We start from the raw sequence: 16,371 nt of genomic DNA on the forward strand, positions 1-16,371 counted from the left end.
AGCCCAGTTGGATTTTGGTTATATGCCATGATAGTAATCATAACAATCAGTGACATTCAATAATAAAATGATCCAAAAATGCATGAATACAGTCGATTCCCTCTCTTATTTATTCCTTGTGGGAGAAAAAAAAAAAAACACCCAAATCTTAAAAACTAAAGTGAGTCAGGGAAGCTTGGGAAGATACCCAGATCTGATAACATGTTATGAGGAAATCCAGTCTTACGAATCTTATTTTCTGGCTTTGATCTGGTTGTCAGTTGGGATGGACTTGCCCAAGTGATGGCCCACAGAAAGGCCAAATTTCTTGTTTTTCTCCTCATCCTGCACCTCTTTTTTCATTAAGAATCCTGCCTGGAAATTTAGATCAAAGAGGCTGCTTGGAGCAAAATACAGTGGTGTCTCCTCCCAAATATTCTCCAGGCGTTTCTTCCATCCTTCCAGGATCTGAATTCGGATGTCTGCTGGAGTGTGCCCAATGCTGTATGTCAGTTGAGGTTCTAAGACTTGGAAGCCACAGAAATGCAGAATGCCACTCTGGGGATACAGAAAGCACAGAGAGGTAAGTCAACGAAATTCCATGCAGTTGTACTATAAACAACAGAAGCTGGTCTGGGCTGCCCAGTAAGACACTCTGATAGGGAGGCCTCAGGCACCCTAGCCAATCATTTTGGAGCCACCGTCTCTGTCCTACCCTCTACCTAGCTGTTACCAACTTTAGCCTTTTCAGCTGTGCTCTTCTTTAAATGCATAAACCCTTGAAACTGTGCCAACCTGAATACTTTGCCAAGAAGGCTGGAAGTTCTGTTACTTTAGGGAGTCTCAGTTTCTTGGCAGGTGACTCTTGCCAACGCATGTGTGAGCATTTCTCCGCCTCGCTATGTAACCAGATGAATCTTGCTTTTTTTTTTTTTTTGAGACAGAGTCTCGCTTACAGGCTGGAGTGCTATGGCATGATCTCGGCTAACTTCAGCTTCTACCACCCGGGTTCAGGCGATTCTCATGCCCCAGCCTCCTGAATAGCTGGGACTATGCCCAGCTAATTTTTGTAATTTCAGTAGAGACAGAGTTTCACCATGTTGGCCAGGCTGGTCTCCCAAAGTGCAGGGATTACAGGCCCAGATGAGTCTTGATAAATAATTTTCATACATGGCCACTCATGGGCTCTTCTCTCCAACCACCGTCTTTACAGAAATTATCCTGAGGGTCTGGTGACACCAATAAGCCCACCCCAGGCTTCGGTTTTATCCATGTCTAAACAGGCTGGACTAAATCATTTCTGTTTTCTTTGAAACAGGGTCTCGTCCTGTATCCCAGGCTGGAATGCAGTGGTGTGATCATAGCTCACTGCAGCCTCGAACTCCTGGGTCTCTCGCCTTAACCTCCCAAGTAGCTGGGAACACAGGTGTGTGCTATTACACCCAGCTAATTTTTTTTTTTTTTTGGTAGAGAGGAGGTTTCACTATGTTGCCCAGGCTGGACTCAAACTCCTGGGCTCAAGCGATCCTTCTGACTCAGCCTCCCAATAAATCATTTCTTAAATTGTCTTGGGCTCTAATAGTCAATGGGACTGTATCAGCAACTTGGAGAAGGACAGGAAGGCTGGAGAGAGATGTCAGTCATCTGGTGAGACCAGGGCCCATGGCTGTACAAACCAAGGGTAGAAATCCTCACTCGTCCTTGGCTGGGAGAGAATGCTGTTTTCACATGCACACACGTGGGTGTTTTCTACATGCATAGGCACCCAGGAAGGCAGGCGGCAGCTGAAGGAAGCTCCTGCAGTTCTGAATCATAATGATGCTTCCATCTTCACAACTCAAGATCTGTTTTCAGCTGCTATCTTGATGCTTTGAACCCCACAGAAGGCTCAATTAATGAATTCCTCTGAAGGTTCATTGAAAATGAGGTACCTGGCTGGGCACTGTGGCTCGCCCCTGTAATTCCAGCACTTTGGGAGGCTAAGGCAGGAGGATCATTTGAGATCAGGAGTTTGAGACCCGCCTGGCCAACGTGATGAAACCCCGTTTCTACTAAAAATACAAAAATTAGCCGAGCATGGTGACAGGTCCCTGTAATCGCAGCTACTCGGTAGGCTGACGCAGGAGAATTGCTTTAACCCAGCAGGCGGAGGTGGCAGTGAACCAAGATGGTGCCACTGTACTCCAGCCTGGGCAACAGAGCGACTCCATCTCAAAGGAAAAAAAAAGAAAATGAGGTACCTGAATTGGCCAGAGAATGACATTCATGTCCCCATGGACTCCTTGCAGAGAGTACATGGAGCCGCTGCCACCAGTGGTGATGGAAAGCACTGCCTTCTTACTCTGCAAAAGAAAAAAACACACTTCATTCCCCTCACATCCCCTTGGTGACAAGAAGTTAATAAAACAGCTCCAGGGAAAAGAACACACAAGTCCCTCCTATTTGCTGTTTATATTACATCATACTTTGGCTCCTCGGAGCTACACAGTATGACTCTGCAGAAGTACCAGCCTAGACGGTCTACAGACAGGCGGCCCGGGGCAAACCAAGGATTCCAAACCCCCACGTGTGGCTCAGGGCAAGGCTGTCACTACATCCAAAATGAGTGCTGGCTGCCAGCTGCCTAGATGGAGTGATTGATGGTTCTTATCCATCCTCCCACGTGCTAGGCATGGCGTAGGACAAGCTCTTTCTTTCTTTCTTTCTTTCTTTCTTTCTTTCTTTCTTTCTTTCTTTCTTTCTTTCTTTCTTTCTTTCTTTCTCTTTCCTTTCTTTCTCTCTCTCTCTCTTTCTCTCTCTCTCTCCTTTCTTTCTTTCTTTTTTGAGACAGAGTCTTGATTTGGCACCAGGCGCCAGGCTGGAGTGCAGTGGCACAATCTCAGCTCACGGCAATCTCCGCCTCCTGGGTTCAAGCAATTCTCCTGCCTCAGCCTCCCGAGTAGCTGGGACTACAGGTGCGCCACCACAACCAGCTAATTTTTTTTTTTTTTTTTGGTAGAGATGGGGTTTCACCATGTTGGCCAGGATGGTCTCAATCTCTTGACCTCGTGATCCTCCTGCCTCAGCCTCCCAAAGTGCTGGGATTACAGGCGTGAGCCACTGCATCCAGTCAAGCTCTTTCATCTGGAAGGTCTCAAGGTGTTCCCTGTGCAGGATTTGGGTCTCCAAAAAATAAGACAGGCCTTCTTTTGTTTTGTTTATGGGAATTTTCCACACACATAAATGAGGAAATAGTGCTGCATCTACACCACTCATCTCAACTCTCAGTATTTTGCCATTCTAGTTTTAGCGACCTGTGACCCCCTTTTTCTCTGGAGCATTTTATTTTCTTTTTCTTTTTTTTTTTTTTTTTTTTCTGAGACAAAGCCTGGCTCCGCCGCCCAGACTGTAGAGCAGTGGCGTGATCTCCGCTCACTGCAATCTGCCTCCCGGGTTCAAGCGATTCTCCTGCCTCAGCCTCCCAAGTAGTTGTGATTACAGGCACCTACCACCATGCCTGGCTATTTTCTTTTCTTTTCTTTTCTTTTTTTTGAGATGGAATCTTGCTCTGTTCCCCAGGCTGGAGTGCAGTGGTGTGATCTCAGCTCACTGCAACCTCCACCTCTCAAGTTCAAGCTGGGATTTCAGGCACGCGCCACCAGGCCCAGCAAATTTTTTGTATTTTTAGTAGAGACAGGGTTTCACCATGTTTGCCAGGACTGTCTCCATCTCCTGACCTCATGATCCGCCTGCTTCAGCCTCCCAAAGTGCTAGGATTACAGGCATGAGCCACCGCACCTGGCCTAATTTTTGTATTTTTAGTAGAGATGGGTTTTCATTCACCATGTTGGCCAGGCTGGTCTCGAACTCCTAACCTCAGATGATCTGCCCACCTCAGCCTCCCAAAGTGCTGGGATTACAGGCATGAGCCACCGCACATGGACTTTTATTTTATTTTATTTATTTATTTTTTGAGACAGAGTCTTGCTCTGTCACCAGGCGCCAGGATGGAGTGCAGTGGCGTGAGCTCAGCTCACTGCAACCTCCGCCTCCTGGGTTCAAGCAATGCTCCTGCCTCAGCATCCCAAGTAGCTGGGACTATAGGCGCACACCACCACACCCAGCTAATTTTTGTATTTTTTAGTAGAGACAGGTTTTCACCATGTTGGCCAGGATAGTCTCAATCTCTGGACCTCGCAATCCACCCACCTCAGCTTCCCAAAGTGCTGGGATTATAGGCATGAGCCACCCACGCCTGGCCTTATTTTATTTTTTAAGAAAGAGTATCATTCTGTTGCCCAGGCTGAGCACAGTGGTGCGATCTCAGCTCACTGTAACCTCTGCCTTCTGGGTTTCAAGCAATTCTCCTGCCTTAGCCTCCTGAGTAGCTGGGGTTATAGGTGCCCACCACCATGCCCAGCTAATATTTGTATTTTTAGTAGAGACTGGGTTTCGACATGTTAGCCAGGCTGACCTCAAGTGATCTGCCTGCCTCGGCCTCCCAAATTGCTGAGATTACAGGTGTGAGCCACCACATCCAGCTTCTGGAGCGTTTTAAAACATATCCCAAACATCATGTCATTCCATCTGTAAAAACTTGATCATGCATCTCTCCCAAAGGGCCCAGAGCCTCGGCTTAGGATCTAATTGTGCTCAAAACCCTGCATCAGGACAGACTCCACCCAGAAGCCACTATCAGAGCATTCCGAACTGTCCACCTACCCGGAAGGGTCCTTTGTCGTACATGGCAGCGTATGTGTAAGCAAACTCTCCTATGAACACTCGCTCAAACCAGCCTTTCAGAATGGCAGGGACTCCAAACCACTGCAGGGGGAACTGCGGGACAGAAGACATCATTGAGATCAGACCAGAGGCTCCCCAGCCCAGAAGGCAGCCGGGGTGCTGAGCTGCTGTCCATGATGGCAATGAGAGGAGCCCCTCAGCCTTTCCCGTTCCTCCTGGAAGTGTTAGCACTTTAAGGAAAGAGATCATTATTGTACTTGGTCAGCCAACTTGACAGTCTTCTTTTGGCCTGAAAATGCAAATATCGAGTGGGCCCCAAGCAAAGCTACATACACAGATGACTTGTTTATATGAAATTTGTATGAAGTCACATTTGGCAGCAAAGTCTAAATAGCAAGGATTGCAAACAAGGTTTGCCTCAGGGTGTGATGCCTCAATCAGTATTTTCCCAGGAGTTTGCTTTAGTAGGTGTGGTATCAACAATGTGACCGTTGGCTGGGCATAGTGGCTCATGCCTATAATCCCAGACATTGGGAGGCTGGGGCAGGGAGATCACCTGAGGTCAGGAGTTTGAGGCCAGCCTGACCAACATGTTGAAACCCATCTCTACTAAAAATACAAAAATTAGCTGAGTGTGGTGGTGTGTGCCTGTAGTCCCAGCTACTTGGGGGTCTCAGGAGAATCGCTTGAATCCAGGAGGCAAAGGTTGCAGTGAGCCGAGATCACACCATTGCTCTCCAGCCTGGGCAACAGAGCAAGACTCTACCTCCAAAATTAAATAAATAAAAAAATTTCAAAAATAAAAATAATAATAAATAATAATTATTGTGACTAAGGTTTATCAGGGACTTTCCATGAGAAAGTCTTGTCTGACCTCTTATCCTAATAAAAGCAGAGTAAGGACTATGCCAGGAGTTCTTATCCTTGATTCATGATATAAAGATGTGATAGGCACATGCCTATAATCCTAGCACTTTGGGAGGCTGAGGCAGGCAGATCACTTGAGCCCAAGAGTTTGAGACCAGCCTGGGCAGCATGGTGGGACCCCATCTGTACAAAAAATTTTAAAAACTCAGCAGGGCATTGGTGGTGTGCGCCGGTAGTCCCAGCTGTTTGGGAGACTGAGGCGGGAGGATCACTTGAGCCCGGGAGGCTGAGGCGGGAGGATCACTTGAGCCCGGGAGGCTGAGGCGGGAGGATCACTTGAGCCCGGGAGACTGAGGCGGGAGGATCACTTGAGCCCGGGAGGCTGAGGCAGCAGTTGGCAGAGATCACGCCACTGCACTCCAGTCTGACTACCGTGAGAACTTGTGTTCATTTTTTTAAAAAAATCTTTGTTAAAGGCATCCTTTGGGGTACTGGCTAGTGGCATGTGGCTTTGAAGATTCATGTGATTCATAGCAACAGGCCCTCGGGTAGAAGAAGAGATCTCAAGGATTGGATGCTTTGTAGCTGATTGAATAAGAACAACAGTAAGAAAAACCACAGCCCGTACCACCCTCCTCGTGGTTTCCAGCATCATATACATTCTATGTTCAATATCAAAAGACTGGCTGGAATTGGCAAAAGCGAAGTCATTGAGTACAGTCACATTTATGGGAAAGATCACTGATGAGATGCCCACACAATCCCAGCATTGTCTGCTAAACGGTAGGGCAGCTTCCCTAAGAAGAAAGGCCATGGATTGCCGTGGAAACACGTTCAGCAGGGTTTCAAAGCCCCCTTCAGCTGGCAGACTACCACGGCAGGGAAGTCAACGTCTCATGCATCATTCTACAAAGTATTTGGGATTCTTATGGAGAAAGGAGGAAAACAGCAAATGTTGAGAGAGTCCTCCAGGAATCTCTAACTGAAGGGGAGACGAGGTATGTGGGAGAAAGCAAGTTCAAGGGTCGTACATCATCTCTGCAGCTGCATTTCTATATGTAACAGTAATACAACCAGATTCCCAGTATCTGTGAAATCCGTGTAATACTGCACCTTTAAAGTAATCAGCCTTGTTTGTAAAGAGTGCAGTCAAGTGGGTGACTGTTCTAAGATCCCATAGCTAATCAGGTGACAGGTATAGGACAATAAGCAGGCAAGTGTCCCTGACACACCTTCTGATGTCCCCCCCGCCCAATACCTGGAATATCACAAGGTCTGCGGCTTCCAGCTTCTTTTGTTCAACCACAATATCCGGGCTCAGACGGCCTTCTTTATAAGCCAGAGTAGATTCAGCAGCATACTGAAAGTTCTCAGGGTCCTTCAGTTTACCTGCAGAGAAGAAAAAGAGTGGCCGGGGCCAGCGGGGCCAAGGCTGGGCCAGAGGACCCACAGGCAGGGAGATCCACAAAGAACTGATCAAAGAGGGGAGGAGGAGCTCCTACCTGTGAAGTCCTTTCTGGAAATGATGGCATTGAAGTTCATGGCGTAGAGGTCCGACTCGGCCACCTCCCATCCTTTCTTCTTCAAAGCCACTGCAGCAGCCTCCTTCATGGCATAGTTGAAGGACGTCCTCTCTGAGTGAGCCAGGACGATCAGTGCTTTTCTGCCTACCGAGACACACACAAAGCACATGGAGAAAACCCATTACCAACCAGCAAACCTTCAGCTACAGGGGAGCCTCAGTCTGTAAAGGAAGGGGCAGCTTTGTTAGACATTAGGTTATTGCAATCCATCCTCTGTTGCCAGAAATGTATTTTCCTCTTAAAAGTGCTGAAGATTAAAGGAAGCATTTAAATCAGTGGCTGATTTAATAAACAGTGTTGACAGATGAGTACCATGTCTCATGCCTGTAATCCCATCACTTTGGTAGGCTGAGGTGGGCAGATCATGAGGTCAAAAGATCGAGACCATCCAGGCCAACATGGTGACCCCATCTCTACTAAAAATACAAAAATCAGCCGGGCATGGTGGTGCATGCCTGTAATTCCAGCTACTTGGAGGCTGAGGCAGGAGAATTGCTTGAACCTGGGACGTGGAGGTTGCAGTGAGCCAAGATTGTGCCATTGCACTCCAGCCTGGGCGACAAGAGCGAGACTTTGTCTCCAAAAACAAAAAAAATTGTTTAGCAATAAACACCATAAACAAAGTCAAAAGATACCCACTGGGAGAAGAAATTTGCACATCTCATCACAGAGTTAGTTATACTCCCAGTGAGTGCCCACAAATAATTAGAAAAGAACAGATGGTGCAAAGGAAAGTGGGTCAAGGACCTGCACACACTGTTCGCAGAGCAGGAAAGGCGAATGGCAACAAACAAATGGAAAGACACTCCGCGTGGCCTGTCAGGGAAAGCAAAATTAGAACAAGGTATTTACCCATGAGATTGGCACCAAGAAATGTAAAACAAATAACGTCCGGGGCTATTAAGATTGTACTAACAGAAAACTTGGTGCATTCCTGGTGGGAATATGAATTAGCTCAACCTTTAGGGAAAGTAATCAGGCAGAATCTCTTAAAACTTTAAAGACACGTAAATCTTTTATTTCCCTCTCCAATTTGGGGAAATCTGTTCTACAGACTAAAAGCATCGGGCTATACGAGCAAGGATGTGTATTACACCATGCTTTTCACTGGTAAAAATTAGATGTAACCTGATTGTCTAATTATGGGGAACATTTTAATAAATGATGCATATATCCACACTACAGGATATTTTGCTGTTAACAAGAATGAGTTGACGGGGTGCGGTGGCTCACGCCCGTAATCCCAGCACTTTGGGAGGCCCAGGCGGGCGGATCACCTGAGGTCAGGAATTCAAGACCAGCCTGGCCAACATGGTAAAACCCTGTCTCTATAAAAATACAAAAATTAGCCAGACGTGGTGGCAGGTGACTGTAGTCCCAACTATTTGGGAGACTGAGGCAGGACAATTCCTTGAACCCCAGAGGCAGAGGTTACGGTGAGCCGAGATCATGCCATTGCACTCCAGCCTGGGCAACTAAGTAAGACCCTGTCTCAGAAAAATAAAATAAATAAAAATAAAAGTAAAAAAAAAAAAAAAGAATAAGTTAACTGGCTGGGCACAGTGGCTCGAGCCTATAATCCAGCTACTTGGGAGGCTGAGGTGGGAAGAGCCCTTGAGGCCAGGAGTTGGAGACCAGGCTGGGCAAGGCAGTGACACTTTATCAACTAAAAAAAATTTTTTAGAGACTGTTGACCAAGTACGGTTGCTCTCGCCTCTAATCCCAGCATTTTGGGAGGCTAAGGCGGGAGGATTGCTTGAGCCCAAGAGTTCGAGACCACCTAGGCGACATGGCAAAAGCAAAACCACTGTTCTACAAAAAATACAAAATTAGCCTATACTCTCAACTACTCAGGAGGCTGAGAGATGGGAGGATCACTTGAACCCAGGAGGCTGAGAGATGGGAGGATCACTTGAACCCAGGAGGCTGAGAGATGGGAGGATCACTTGAACCCAGGAGGCTGAGGCTGCAGCAATCTGTGATTGCCACACTGCACTCCAGTCTGGGCGACAGAGCAAGACTCTATCTCAAATAAATTTTTAAAACTAAAAAAATTAAAATGAATTAACTATATACAGTGACTCAGAAAGATATCCATGATATATTGTTAACGGATAAAAAACAAGTGAATATGAATCCGTTTTTATTTAAAACAAAAGAAAGAAATGAGAGACAGGGAGAGAGAGAGAGGGAAGGGAAGGAAGAAAAACTACACAAAAAGAGAAAGAAAAAAAGAAACTACATATATATGTGTGTAGATTAGCAGTACATTGGTATGAGGGAGAGAAATGTGTAATGATCACATTAGACTTTTTTTTTGAGACACAGTCTCACTTTGTCGCCAAGGCTGGAGTGCAGTTGCACAATCTCAGCTCACTGCAACTTCTGCGGCCCAAGTTCAAGCGATTCTCCTGCCTCATCCTCCCCAGTAGCTGGGATTACAGGTGTGCACCACCACACCCGGCTAATTTTTGTATTTTTAATAGAGACGAGGTTTTGCCATGTTGACCAGGCTGGTCTCAAACCGTGGACCTCAAGTGAGCCACTGGCGTCGGCCTCCCAAAGTCCTGGGATTACAGGTGTGAGCCACAGCACCCGGCTGATGACATTAAACTATTAACAGCTTCCTTTCTAAGAAATGGCAAAGGGGTACGGGTAGAAGGGAAATGGGCCTCTTTGATATTAACAAGCTTGTCAGAGGCAGCATGCTTCAATTTGCAACAACAGTATTTAGCGGGTTCTATGATGTGCTGGGTGCCGCCCTAAGTGCTTTGCATTCTTTTTTTTGGAGGGGGACAGAGTTTCGCTGTTGTTACCCAGGCTGGAGTGCAATGGCACGACCTCGGCTCACCGCAGCCTCCACCTTCTGGGTTCAAGCAATTCTCCTGCCTCAGCCTCTTGAGTAGCTGGGACTACAGGCGTGCGCCACCATGCCCAGCTAATTTTTGCATTTTTAGTAGAGACGGGGTTTCACCTTGTTGACCATGCTGGTCTCGATCTCTTGACCTCGTGATCCACCCCCCTCGGCCTCCCAAAGTGCTGGGATTATAGGCGTGAGCCACCGCGCCCAGACTATCTTTTTTTTTTTTTTAAGATGGAGTTTCGCTCTGTCACCCAGTCTTGAGTGCAATGTCATGATCTCGGCTCACTGCAACCTAGGCCTCCCAGGCTCAAGTGATTCTCCTGCCTCAGCCTTCTGAGTAATTGGGATTATAGGAGCACACCATCATGCCCAGCTAATTTTTTTATATTTTTAGTAGAGATGGGGTTTCACCATGTTGGCCGGGCTGGTCTTGAACTGCTGACCTCAGGTGATCCACTTGCCTTAGCCTCCCATAGTGCTGGGATTACAGGCGTGAGCCACCGCACCCTGTCTTTTTCTAAGACAGGGTCTCGATCTGTCTCTCAGGCTGGAATGCAGTGGCTCAAGCAATCTCAGGTCACTAAAGCCTCAACTCTCAGGCTCAGGCTGTCATCCTACCTCAGCCTCCCTAGTAGCTGGGACTCCAGGTGTATGCTACCACGCCTAATTTTTTTTTTTTTTTTTTTCTTTTTACAGAGACAGGGTTTTGCCCCGTTGCCCAGGCTGGTCTCAAACTCCTGGGCTCAAGCAATTTTGCCTGCCTCAGTCTCCCCAAGTGTTAGGATCATAGGTGTGAGCCACCACGCCCGGCCCTCACTTTCTCCCTTTGTCAGGACAACCTGCTTTTTAAATGTGTCCCTTCCAAAAATTCAGGTGCTGCCAATGTGAAAGAATTAACAGTTGGGGCCTGTGAGAGGTAATAAGGTGAGGCGGGGCTCCTTCCTCGTGAGCAGGATTGAGGGCCTCATAAAAGAAGCTTCACCCAGCACGGGGCTCAGCTGCCCTTCCATTTTCCACCTTCTGCCTCACACCGTCCATATCAGGACACAGCATTCCTCCAAATGCAGCTCTCACCAGACAACCACACCTTCCAGCACCTTGATCTTGGACATCTGAGCTTCCAGAACTGTGAGAAATCAATTTCTCTTTTTTTATGAATTATCTAGTTCCAGTTATTCTGTTATGGCAGCATGGAATAGATTAAGACAAACCCTATGAGGTCAGTACTGTGAGTAGCCCCGTGTTATGGATGAGAAAACCGAGGCACGGGAGAGAAGCAAGTTACCCGAGTGAGCAGTCATTAAGTGGTGAAGCTGGAATGATGTGAAAATGTAGAGAGTGGCTGGGCGTGGTGGCTCACACCTATAATCCCAGCACTTTGGGAGGCCAAGGCAGGCAGATTGCTTGAGCCCAGGAGTTTGAGACCAGCCTGGCCAACATGGAGAAACCCCATTTCAAGAGCAACAACAACAAAAATTAGCTGAGCGTGGTGGTGTGTGCCTGTAGTCCGTGATACTCAGGGGGCTGAAGAGCAAGGATTACTTGAGCCAGGGAGGTGGAGGTTGCAGTGCGCCATGATCACGCCACTGCACTCCAGCCTGGGCGAAGGTGAGACTCCCTCAAAAAATAGAAAGATGGTGGTGGGGTGGGAGAGGGAGTGGAGGGAGAGAGGGAAAGAGAAATACAAGTAACAGCATGCAGGGATATAAACCCCCACAGTTGCTCCTGATAAGTGCACTGCTACTTCATACCCTACCATGAACAGTGGGTGGAGCTGGGAGAGAAGGCATCTGCAACTTTTTTGCACTATCTGAATAACTTAAAATAACTAAAATAACTAGAAAAGCACGTTGAAGCCTTAAGCTCTCTTCCTGCTTTTGTTACAGACCACACCTGGCAAGGGAGGCGCCTCTTGGGCTAACTTTGAGGGCCCAGCGTGCCACTCCAGGGGATTTCCAAACTTCATCCTAAGGTTTTAGACTCTCGAAAGTAAAATTCAGTGGAATAGGTGTTGGATGATGATTTAAATGCGCTGGAAGTGATTGGCCGGCTTTGGATAGCCTGGGAAAAGGGAAAGGAAGTTCTGAGGCTGCCTCAACAAATTCCTACCTCCTTAACCCATGGATCTAACATGACTGGGAGGCCAGTGAGACAGGAAGCTCTAACACGCGTTTTCTTTGTGATTGACCTTGCCATTAGTCATATCAGTGTGCACTCAACACAGCTCTGACAGTTTTTATTCTACTGACTTATCAATGTTAACAAGTAGTAGCCGGGCGCGGTGGCTCACGCCTGTAATCCCAGCACTTTGGGAGGCCGAGGCGGGTGGATCACGAGGTCAAGAGATCGAGACCATCCTGGTCAACATGGTGAAACCCCGTCTCTACTAAAAATACAAAAAAAATTAGCTGGGCATGGTGGCGCGTGCCTGTAATCCCAGCTACTCAGGAGGCTCAGGCAGGAGAATTGCCTGAACCCAGGAAGGCGGAGGTTGTGGTGAGCTGAGATCGCGCCATTGCACTCCAGCCTGGGTAACAAGAGCGGAAACTCCGTCTCAAAAAAAAAAAAAAACACAAGTAGTAAAACAGTCAAGGCACTTCTCAGAAGATGAGCAAGTCAGGATATCCATCTCTAGCTCTTGAAGGAGCTCATACTCTAATAGATAGAGGCATGCCTGTGACTTTAAAATGTTTCACGTAAGGCAACACACAAACAGGAATAATACATTTGCAACAAACACAACCACCAAGGTGCAGCACCTGTAAACACAAACCCCAAAACCAACTCAAAAGAACGGACAAAAGAAGGTGGTGGGCTGGGCGCAGTGGCTCCTGCCTGTCCTCTCAGCACTTTGGGAGCCCGAGATGGGCAAATGACCTAATGTCAGGAGTTCCAGACCAGCCTGCTCAACATGGTGAAACCCCATCTCTACAAAATACAAAAAAAATTAGCCAGGTGTGGTGGCAGGGCCTATAATCCCAGCTACTTGGGAAGCTGAGGCAGGAGAATCACTTGAACCAGGGAGGTGGAGGGTGCAGTGAGCCAAAATCGCACAGCTGCACTCCAGCCTGGGCAACAGAGCAAGACTCTGTCTCAAACAAACAAACAGAAAAATGGTTGTGAACAGGCAATTGACAGAAAGGAAGTTTTCTGGGCCTGGAAGGTTCATTTACCCTTCCGGCCACACACCTAGCTGAACAACATGACCTGGGAAGAGTTAGAGCATTATCCTGAGAGGCCCCAGATGCATGCACAGATAACCTCCTCAGGGTACAGTGGCATTAGTGTGCTAGGAGGGGTAAGGGGCAAAGTTCAACAGAGGGCCGGGCGCGGTGGCTCACACCTGGAATCACAGCACTGTCGGAGGCCGAGAGGGGGGATCACTTGAGGTCAGGAGTTTGAGAGCAGCCTGGCCAACATGGTAAAAACCCGTCTCTACTAAAAATACAAAAATGAGCTGGGCATGGTGGCGTGCACCTATAATCCTAGCTGCTGGGGAGCCTGAGGCATGAGAATGGCTTGAACCTGGGAGGCACAGATTGCAGTGAGCCTATATCATGCCACTGCACTCCAGCCTGGGCAGCAGAGTGAGACTCCATCTCTGAAGGAAACCTCAGGACTTGAGGGCTGGCTCAAGCCCTAATGGAAGGGTTCTGAGAGGAGCTTGCCATTTGAGCTGAATCTTGGTATTGAACTCTTGGCCTCAAGCAGTCCTCCTGTTTCAGCCTCCAAAATGCTGGGATTATAGGCATGAGCCACCATGCCCAGCAGAAAAAAAAAAATGTTGTTTAATTAGCTGGGTTTCAAGTTGTTCTGCTCTGACCAAAAAAATTAGCCGGGTGTGGTGGCACACACATATAGTCCCAGCTACTCAGGAGGCAAAGATGGGACAATCACTTCAGCCCAGGAAGTCAAAACTGTAGTGAGCCCAGATCATGCCACTGCACTCCAGCCTGGGCGACAGAGCAAGACCCTGTCTCAAAAGGAAAGAGAGAAGTATGATAAGGGCAAGACTTAGCAGCAGTTTCCTGCATTCTCCTTCTGCCTTCTCGGCTCACTTGAATCCTCCAGGGAATATAAGTGCAAGCCAGATGCGTCTACTAGTTGCAAACAAAAAGCCTGGATGTTTCAGTTAACCTCAAGGTTTGGTTAGCTGTGTACAGCTAAAACTAATTATACAAGGTCCAAGTCTCCCCTTTTCCCTCGTTACCACCCGCTTTTTTGTGCTTAAACTACACAGAAACACAGAACACTCTGGAAGATTGAAAAGTCAGGAGTTAGCTCCTGCCCTAGTATTTGGAGGAGAGGGTGCCGGTGCCTCAGAGCAGCTGAAGAATGAAATACAAGGGAAGCAGCAGCCACCGCGTATGCAGGAAGCCTCTCAGCTCTCAGAACCTATGCCCTGCTGTCTTCCCCCAGCAACTTATGCTGGGCTTCTAATCCACAGGTTCCTCCCTTTCTTAGAGATCCTGACAAGTTTAGTTTGTCAACTGCAAGCGTGATCTCTTCCCCCACTCACTTTGACCAAGATGGGTTTCTTGTCTGTGCAGTTGCTTTTTATTTTCTTGAGATGGAGTCCTGCTGTGGCCGGGCTGGAGTGCAGTGGCACGATCTCCGCTCCCTTCAACCTCTGCCTCCCTGGTACAGGTGCATTTTTAGAGGCAGGACCAGGTTCACAGGGAAGGAAATTACAGAAAGGCAGAATTCTGCCCCAGCTGAGGCAACAGCTTTCTAAATCTTAGCACTGTCCAATCTCAGAGTGAAATTGTTTGGGAAACAGCTCTCAGTCCCTGCAATTGTCTCAGCTGGTTATTTATGCCTCAGGTAGAGTTAGGGTACCCTCTAAGTTCCCCTAGGGTTGATGGGCAAGTGGGGAGGCTCTATCACTGAAATGAACCCAATACCAGAAACAGATCCAGTGCTAGCCAATCAGGTTTGCCTGATCCAAGAGGCTTAATGGAAAATACCTCCCAAGGCTGGGCACAGAGACTTGAGCCTGTAATCCCAACACTTTGGGAGGCCGAGGTGGGTGGATCACTTGAGTCAGGGAGTTCGAGACCATGCTGACCAACATGGTGAAACCCCCATCTCTACTGAAAATACAAACTTAGCTGGGTGTGGTGGTGCACACCTGTAATCCCAGCTACTCGGGAGGCTGAGGCCAAAGAATCGCTTGAACCCAGTAGGTGAGGTTGCAGCGAGCCAAGATCGCACCATTGCACCCCAGCCTGGGCGACCAGAGCGAAACTCCATCTCAAAAACACAAAGCAAAATAAAACCTGAGCCTGGCAGCCTGGAGCTGGTTCTGGTCTCCGTCAAACTAAAGGCATCAGTTTCCTCCACTCCTGCCCACCAATCGCCTGATCTCATTTTCTTCAGAAGCCGGGAATCCACATTTTTAAGTGAAATCACCCATTTTAATGTTAGCAACTTATGTCAAAGTGTTTTAAATACTATAGACCAAAAGAGGTATAGACAGTGACCGCAAGCCTGATTTGGCCTCCGAGGGTCAGTTTCTGAACTAACCCCAGTTTTGGAGGGAATGTCTGCTTCTAAGGTCTGCTTCCTAAATGTCCACTAGAGTTCGTGGGGTGGAGTGAGGGAGTATCTGCGGCTCCCATACAAACAGAAGCTCTCCCCCTGCTGGAATCCGATCAAGGCTCATCCCAGGACCCTAATCTCTTCCTTTGTGCATTTTGAGTCAAGGAAAAACACTCAGAGCTAAGCCCTTACAACCACCTCCGCACACACCAGGTCTCCAGAAATGCAAAAACTTCCTCCTTGGCTGCACTCACCGGCCATGGCTCCGGGGCAGTCCAGGGCGCTGATTGGCTGGGCTCGTGGTTGCTGGGGCGACCCTGGCCAGATAGTAGGTTTTCCGGGTTGGTTTCAGGGGCTGCAACCAACCATGCAAGAGTCCCGAGTGCGCAGCGCATTCTCTCTTATATCTGCTGCCCCGCCCATTTGAGTTGGACAGCCAACCAGGGTGGTACCGAACGCCTGGTCCTGGGGCGCTGGGCAGAGGCTGCCGAGGCTACAGTTCCAGGAAGGGAGGGAGCCTGGGGGATGAAGGAGGGGCCCTTCCACTCCCGCTCACCCTAGCAACTGGTTGAAGTCGCGAAAAGTCTCTGGGGGTCGGGGGAGGGGTTTTGTGGGGGTGTGTGACAGAGACCTCAAAAATCTGGCTGGAGGGGCTAGGCAGGCCCATCTGCGCACTGTGTCCTGAGGGGCAAGGGGATGCAAGGAGGAGGTTGTTCCCAAGGAGTCCAGGGATCGGTTGGCCACACCCTTCGGGCCTTGGCAAGAAACCCGGCAGCAAAAGCTGGATGCAGATTACTGTGGTTTCCTAGGGTCAGA

The 16,371-nt window shown here is 48.3% G+C and overlaps 1 protein-coding gene across 4 annotated transcripts; it reads right to left on the bottom strand.

Annotated features, from left to right (window-relative positions):
* Positions 1-87: 87 nt before the first annotated feature.
* Positions 88-15,933, bottom strand: NQO1 (NAD(P)H quinone dehydrogenase 1). 4 transcript variants are annotated; one of them, XM_002761114.7, is made up of 6 exons: positions 15,810-15,933; positions 7,071-7,235; positions 6,827-6,957; positions 4,681-4,794; positions 2,220-2,321; positions 88-537 (listed from the first exon to the last, which is right to left on the bottom strand). In XM_002761114.7, the coding sequence occupies exons 1-6, from the start codon at positions 15,814-15,816 to the stop codon at positions 232-234; spliced, it is 825 nt and encodes a 274-aa protein (XP_002761160.1). In that variant the 5' UTR covers positions 15,817-15,933; the 3' UTR covers positions 88-231. The 4 variants fall into 4 exon arrangements, with proteins under 4 accessions (XP_002761160.1, XP_035137944.1, XP_008984396.1 ...); XM_035282053.3 differs by lacking the exon at positions 15,810-15,933 and adding an exon at positions 7,791-7,840; XM_008986148.4 differs by lacking the exon at positions 4,681-4,794.
* Positions 15,934-16,371: the final 438 nt, after the last annotated feature.

This window comes from Callithrix jacchus, chromosome 20 (assembly GCF_049354715.1).
Source record: "Callithrix jacchus isolate 240 chromosome 20, calJac240_pri, whole genome shotgun sequence".
Classification (NCBI taxonomy): Eukaryota; Metazoa; Chordata; class Mammalia; order Primates; family Cebidae; genus Callithrix; species Callithrix jacchus.